The sequence below is a fragment of the Berghia stephanieae genome, chromosome 13 (assembly GCF_034508935.2).
Source record: "Berghia stephanieae isolate SIO BIC M18660-M18661 chromosome 13, UCSD_Bste_1.3, whole genome shotgun sequence".
Taxonomy (NCBI): domain Eukaryota; kingdom Metazoa; phylum Mollusca; class Gastropoda; order Nudibranchia; family Aeolidiidae; genus Berghia; species Berghia stephanieae.
This window is the reverse complement of record NC_088372.1, coordinates 31,485,115-31,493,329: the sequence shown is the minus strand read 5'-3', so window position 1 is coordinate 31,493,329 and position 8,215 is coordinate 31,485,115. Positions and strand designations below refer to the sequence as shown.

The following is an 8,215-nucleotide window of genomic DNA, read 5'->3' as shown; positions in this document are numbered from 1 at the left end:
TATCTCATCCTTTGCTGTTGATTTCACTATTTCTATCATCTCCTCTGTGAATTCACCTTTTTGAATGATATTCACACTTTTATCTACGTCTTCTACTTTTTTCCTGAGTTTATCTACTTCCTTTTCAAGCTGCATGAAATTGCCCAAGAACTTTGAGGCCACTTTGTTGCAGGACTTAGAGCAGTAGTAATGCAGCAGCGGACATTCTTTTTCTGAGTCTTTCTTCAACAGTTGATAGGTGTCATCATCTATCTTTTCACACAAAGTATGAAACCACTGGTCACAGAGCTCGCACTGTAAGCATTTCTCAATCTCTTTGCATACATATTCACATTTTCCGCAAGTCTCAGTCTCAGCTTTTGCTTTTGCCTTATTTGTACCCATCGGTGCAGGGCTTTCTTTCCTACTACTGCCACTACTAGTACTGGCACTGCCAGATCTACCTTTCCTACTACTGCTGTTTAAGCTCATCTTCTTACTTGTTAAATGACCAGATCTATCTAAGTCTTAGCTGTACTGTATCACTGTATCTTGTTGTTCACTCCAATCTGATAAGTATCTAACTAATCTCAACTAGATATCTCAAGTACACACACAAGCCGGAATCCTCTCGAAGGCAGAAATTACATAAATCCAATTCGAAAATGAACAAGTTTTGATGTCCGATATTTCATTCAAGTTTTGTGTTTCTGGTGAGGGGAGCGAGAAGATTCAATATCAATATTGAATAATAATATTGAGTACTATTGTCACTGCCTAAATATTTCTAAGTCACTGTCTTCTTTTTCTTCGTATTCCTCACTCAATAATCAGTACAAAGTTTACACACAGACAGAGCGATTGTTCACCTTGACTGACTGAGTTCAAATTTGTCTGTCACTGTCAGGTCAACCAAGGCAAATGAAATGAAAGACTTTGATACTGGGATATTTAAGTAAGAAGAGAACATATGTTTTAATCGACAAAACAGTTTAATTTAGAATAGTAGGGAAAGTCTTTCATGTTATTTGTCTTAAATTTGGTCGATCTGAACGGTCTGACTGACGATAAACTGGTATTTGACTCATGACATCTCATGAACCATTGTCATTAGTAAAGTGTGGGGGGGGGGGGGGGGGGGGGATGGAAGAGATTTCTTTTACTTTTACTTGTAACTTGTAAAAATGAGTAAAAATGTAGGTACAACATGACCAGAACATCTGATTGGGTTAGCAGAGAAAGATTAGAGAGCAACTCTAGATATCAATAAAGAAATGATAATCATGAATGATTATAAATTTAAATGATGCTAATGAATGCACCAACGACGATTGACTGATTGTGATTGTGACAACACTGACTGACACATTCCTGTCGGGTCAAGAATGTTGTGTTCAATTTCAGTGATGAACATATCGATGTTGTCATCTTACCTGTGTGACTAGAGGAACTAATGTTTGTTCTATGGATTTAGTACGGATTTCTAATGAAATTTTTGCATCATTCCTTGGAATAAATCCAGCCATCTTGACGGCGAAACTCGCCTCACTCTCGTATTTTAATCCTAATGTCGCAGAACCACTCGTTGCAGTGATGCTGAAAGTGAGTGCTCTGGCTCTGTCAGTCAGAGGGGAAGTTGGCAGTTGGCAGACATTGCCGCTTAGTATGTTGTAAAATAATTGGTCTCAAAATCTCATTTCCATGATTTCAGAACAAGATTGTCTCCTGCAAATGCAGTGTGATTCCTAAACTGATATGATGAAAATCTGGTCAGGTAAATCATTCAGGAATATCCACGTTCTTTTAAAAGTATTGCATCCTAGCCATCAATGTGATTCATGTTATTATCATTAGGGATACAAGGGGCGCGTCTATGGTTTCGCAAAGTAATGCCAGTTTGGCCAATTTCTACGCGAAGATTAAATTATCAACTAAAAATTATTTGATCAGTCATTTTTCTGTAGTTTCACGATACAATGCGCACTAACAGCGAGCATAAACACGATAGTTTTTGGAAATCAATGTATTATTGAGCAAAAATGCTAATAATTTAAGATAACCATCGAGCTTGTTTTTTTCTAGACCTGCATGTCAATGATGAATGACTCACCAACATTATTATTTTCATAGCAGACTACTCACTCACATAATAAAACAGATGCTATGACTGGACACGCATTTCATCACCAGGCGGTGGGTTTCTTTGGTCAAAAGAATTGTGAAATATTTACCAAAACATTGTGAGATTTTATCTCTAAAAATAGTCTGAATGATTTACGGCCCCTTGACTATTCAGTTTCGCGGGTCAGCTGATTACTTGTACAGTTAAAGGCCTCCAACAGACCCATTGTTGACAAAGTTGACTGGCGAAAAGGTGAGGGTGTAAACACACACCGACTCGACGAGCTTCGTCAAATTGGATGTTGTTACTCAGTTGCACAAATTAAGGGGTCAGATTTTGATTTGCCATCCAAGAAAAGGGATTGTGTAATTCAAATTGTGTATATTTTTGTTGTGTAGTTTAGATTTCGAATGGATAACAATATTAATATATCCAGTAGATCGCTACATTTCTAATTTCTGTCTTGAGCAATGATCGGATTACTGCTAAACGTTTGTGATCAGTAACAACAAAGTTATGATTGTGATGTTACGATCCAAATCCTTCGATCTTGTCAACAGGGCCCTTGAGGATGAAGAGGAGAAAAACAAAAAGGTAAGGACTTTTATTGTAGGAGAGATCGATAAAAGGGAAATAGTAGAGACAGAGAGCTATGTTATAGGTAACAATAACAAGTTCAACAAGTGTGTTCCCATTACGTACTACTAATTCTGGGAATAAAATTCATGAAGACTATAGGATTATTGATAAACAGAATTAAGCTGTTTGCAATCTTCCCATCGGAGGATTGTTTTTATTCAGTTTTATTACGTTTGTTTATTTATTTATTTATTTACTTTTTTAATGATTGCTTTCAAGCTGTACAGACACCCATTCCAGCTCTAGTTTTTACAACTTGTCAATAATGTTCAATAGTCAAAACAAAAAAGCACCACAACAACAGAACATTCATTGATTCAGCAGCAGTAAAGATATGTAAAAGGAGAATGGTGATTTGATTAATGGCGATGATGGTGATGATGATGATGATGATAATGATGATGAAAAGGAGAGAAAGAGAAGGAAGAGAATAGCGATGATCAAGAACAAGGAGAGGAGGTCTAAGAGAGATGCCTTGAAGAAGAAGAAGAAGAAGAAGAAGAAGAAGAAGAAGAAGAAGAAGAAGAAGAAGAAGAAGAAGAAGAAGAAGAAGAAGAAGAAGAAGAAGAAAAAGAAGAAGAAGAAGAAGAAGAAGAAGAAAAAGAGAATGTGCTGCTGATGGTAATGGACTGATCAAGAAGAAGAAATAGGAGGGGGGGGGGGGGGGTGTGAAACAGAAAAAAGGGAGGAACAGAAGGGCGAAGAAGTTAAATATAAAACGATTTCTATTTAGGATCTCCCATAATTTATAAACTTAACATTTGAAATGTCTTGCATTTTCTTTGAAGCCTCTTTTTAATTCTGATAAAATTGCCTCATATTTCGGTATCATTATTATCATCATTGTTATCAATTTCATCATCGTCATCATCATCATCATCATCATCATCATCTTCATCATCATCATCGCCGTTGCTATCGTTATCGTTGCAACTTGTACGTGCCACCTTCCTCCTCCTCCTCTTCCTCCTCCTCCTCCTCCTCCTCCTCCTCATCATCATCATCATCAACATCATCATCGTCATTATCATCTTCACCACCACCACCACTATCGCTACCACCACCGCCGCGACCTGCTCGCTAATATCCAGTATTATTTCATGTCGATAAAAATTATCTGATATTATCTATATGTATTGTCGTTTTCATTCAACTCAGAAAGAAAATTACGCTGAGGTACGCTAAACACCATCAAACACCGAGAAACTGTGTGGAGAAGGAGCGTCTTTGGCGTCACTCAGCTCTTTGCTTGTTTGTTTTTTAGACAGCCATTTTGGGGATTAGTTATCACTATGCTTATGATTAGTTATGCTGTGCATTTATGTAAAATACTCACAACAATCACAGTCGGATATAACGTGCCAATACCAAAAAAAAAATATGCGTAATCTTGAGCGTCTATAGTTTGATTGACACAATTTAGTAAGAACTAACCACTAAAAGGGCTGTCTAAAAACAATAATAGAGAGCTGAGTGACGGCATATTTGTTTCTTCAATATATCAATCAGACGTTCAAGGTTACACACAGTTTTGTGTGTTAGTAAGTTTCATATATCAGGCTTGCGTATGTTATGATTATTTTGCCTAAACGCATAGCACCAATAATTTGAAAGTAATATAATATATCTCTAATATTATTTGATACTGAAATTCCCACATAATATAAATATTGAAAGGGTCGCGGGTTAAATGGTAGTTGACCGTAGAGGAGAGGTATTTTGTTAACACATGTAAGGGATTGCCCTCGGGTAATCTAGTCGTGTGTCTAGTTAATGCTGTGTTTGTTTACTTTGTTTTTGAAAGGGTATTCCATTTCATAATTCAATCCCACATTTGCACTCCCTATCTTATCGTCGCCCCCTTTCGCTCTATCTACTCTCTCTCTCTCGTCTCTCTTCTCTCTCTCCTCTCATCTCCTCTTCTCCTCTCTCTCTCTCTTTCATCTCTCTCTCCCCTCTCCTCCCTCTCTCATCTCTCTTCTCTCTCTCTCTCTCTCTCTCTACTCTCTCTCTCTCTCCTCTTCATCTTCTCTCTTCTCTCTTCTCTACTCTACTCTCTCTTCTATCTTCTCCACTCTTATCTCTCATCTTATCTCCTCTATCTCTCACTATCTATCTATCTATCTATCTATCTATCTATCTATCTATCTATCTATCTATCTATCTATCTATCTATCTATCTATCTATCTATCTATCTATCTATCTATCTACTATACTATCTATCATATCTATCTATCTATCTATCTATCTATCTATATATCTATCTATCTATCTAATCTATCTATCTATCTATCTATCTATCTATCTATCTATCTATCTATCTATCTATCTATCTATCTATCTATCTATCTATCTATCTATCTATCTATCTATCTATCTCTCTCACACACACACACACACACACATATACACACATATATATACATATATATATATAATATATATATATATATATATATATATATATAATATATATATATATATATATATATATATATATACACTCTCTCCCCTACACTCACACACAAACACACACTTGAGAGAGAGAGAGAGAGAGAGAGAGAGAGAGAGAGAGAGAGAGAGAGAGAGAGAGAGAGAGAGAGAGAGAGAGAGAGAGAGACGCTAATACAGTGTCCTATCACTCTAAATACTTGGTATTTGGTAAGCATTATCTTATCTCCTCTCTCGTGACACAATAGCGGCGATCAAAGTACGTACATACATACATGATATATACATAACACAATTGGCCCAGTTACGAGATAACACCTGTCGTCCTTTCTTATGATCATTCAACTCCAACTGGTATCTCAGCGTTCATCTTTTGGAAAGTTATCTCATTCATTTTCTTCAATCCTATTAACCCTTTACAGATCAAACTACAACAACTCCAACTGGGGTCTGGTCTCGGTGTTCATATTTTGGAAAATGATTTCATTCATTTTCTTCAATCCTCAATTAACCCTTTACTGATCATTCACAGCCCCAACTGGTGTCTCAGAGTTTATCTTTTGTGAAGATTATCTCCTTCATTTTCTCCATTCTATTAACCCTTTACAGATCATCCAAGAACTCCAACTGGTGTCTCAGCGTTAATTTTTGGAAAATGATCTCATTCATTTTCTTCAATCCTATAATAATCCATTGCAGGTCAACAACTCCAACTGATGTTTCAGCGTTCATCAATTGAAAAATTTCTTTTTCATTCTCTCAACCATGTTAACCCTTAACCGCAATTTCTTTCTCGGTGTTACTCTTTGGAAATTTATCTCATTCATTTCCTCAATTCATTTAACCCTTTGTGACCAACCATTTCAATCCGGTATTTATGCCGGGGTGGGCTAATAGATAGGAATGAAAGAAGCCCTCCTTCTCCTCCCCCTCCTCCTCCTCCTCCTGCCTTGAAAAAAGCACTTCACTCACATTTTCTCATTGTAAAACGAGTACCTAGCCGTTAAGAATGTAATATTGCTTCACAAGCGTCATGATTCGTCTTACATTAATATTACGTGTTGTTTCTGGCTAGGGACCCCTTGTAAAGCGTTTTGAGCAGGTTAAGTGGATATTGGTCTATGTCCAAAAAAAAAAAAAGCATTAATTAATTCTGCATAAATTAAATGATGATTTATAAGGTTAGTTATAGCAGCTGCCATTGTCATTCTCTTTAAACAAATGTTTAACATCTCTAGTGGGCAGCAGATATGACATCTGATTAAAAGCGAAGACAGCTTGAATAAAATTATGAGTACCCCATGTAAATATTTCGTTAACCTTTTTTCTTATTATGCATCTTTGGTCATCTAAACAGACAGAGGAGTAGTTAATGACGTGACACATTCCTCCAGTAGGAAATCCTATGCGATTATTTTTAACTTTACATACGGATTTTGTTTCTATTTTCTCTTCTTTATTTTTCTTTCTCCTTTTATTTAACATGTTGAGCGTTGCTGTTGTTGACTTGGGACTTCTTGTAAAATGTGATTTGGGCCCCAGAAGTATGGAACAAATTAGATAATAAAAATAAATAATAAATAAAATTCCTTTTATTAGTCCTATAGGGGGAAATTTGTCTCTAGGGTCTATTCCAAGGGAAGACTGGAATAACCCAGGCGTCAGCCGCAGTGCAGCGCCGCAAATTGAGCCAGGGCGAGGCGACTTGCTCAAGGCCACCCAGCGCAGAACTTGCTACCATTCGGGTACGAATCAAAGACCGTTCACCTGAGCCTCGCGGCCCCATATAAAGAAAACTTTTGAAAACATTCCTTTTCAGACAGGCATTTTGAGTAGTACTAGTATTTTCAGTTTGTGTTACCCGTTGTCTTGTATGTTTAGCGCCTACGGAGGAATGGAGCGCCTTAGAACTCTTTGTGGAATCTGCGCGCTGTATACATCAATTATTACAGTGCATTACATATTGCATAAAAAGAACAACCAATACACATTTTTAGTGATATAAATTTAACCTGAGAGGCCATGTCCGTTTAAAATGCTAATATAAAAATAATTAAAACCAATGATAATTTAAATTCAAGTATAGATAGAATGTAGTTGACGTCACTCAGGTCTTTGTTACTGTTTTTTTTTTTTTTTGCCATTCATGTTTCTAATTATCACTTAACGATATTAACCAACCAGACTATAAATGTTCAAGGTTACACATAGTTTGGGTGATGGTCAGTTATACTTCCGGATGTTGTGTTTCTTAGCCAATCGCATACTATCTATGTTAAGTACATCCCCCCCCCCCCCCCCCCCCCCCCCATGTAAATATGATGGTGAGGCTTCTTTTGTTTAATTAGGCATAATAGTTGTACTACACGTGTTTCGTCACCTAAACAAACACAGGAGTACCCAGTCAATGACGTTTGACACATTCCTTTGGTATGAAATTGTATGGAATTGCTAATGACGCTATATTATATTATTTTGTTTATATTATATTTTTAAAATTCCTTTTACATTTTGAGTGTAGCTGTTGGATTGTGGGATCCCCTGTTATAAATCTATCTATCTATCTATCTATCTATCTATCTATCTATCTATCTATCTATCTATCTATCTATCTATCTATCTATCTATCTATCTATCTATCTATCTATCTATCTTTCCATCTCAAATGATAAGTTGTTAAATTTCTGCATCGTGAACGAATGTTTCAAAATCGGAAATCTTAATATTAAGCGCTTTGTGTGTGTGTGTGTGTGTGTGTGTGTGTGTGTGTGTCAATTTGCTAAATTTAAATAGATTCAGATTTATTGTTCTCAATTTTTATAAGGGGCATTGTATCCTCCTCCTCCCCCCCCCCCCTCCTCATCCTCTTCCTTCTCTTCATGTTCATCGATTTAATCTTCCTATTATTCACATCTTCATTTTCTCTTTCTCCTTCTCCCCCTTTTTCTCCTTCATCCTCCTCCATATTCTTGCCATAACTCTGTTCCTCCGTTTTCTCATTTTCCTTGTCATTCTCATTGTCC

The 8,215-nt window shown here is 36.6% G+C and overlaps 1 protein-coding gene across 1 annotated transcript in view; it reads left to right on the top strand.

The window, feature by feature from the left end:
- Positions 1-2,115: 2,115 nt before the first annotated feature.
- LOC144959320 (uncharacterized) overlaps positions 2,116-8,215 on the top strand; it is a 120,252-nt gene continuing 114,152 nt past the window's right edge. Inside the window, exon 1 of the mRNA XM_078891873.1 lies at positions 2,116-2,695. Within this exon, the coding sequence (XP_078747999.1) occupies positions 2,618-2,695 (78 nt within the window). The 5' untranslated portion in view covers positions 2,116-2,617. The remainder of the gene's footprint in view (positions 2,696-8,215) is intronic.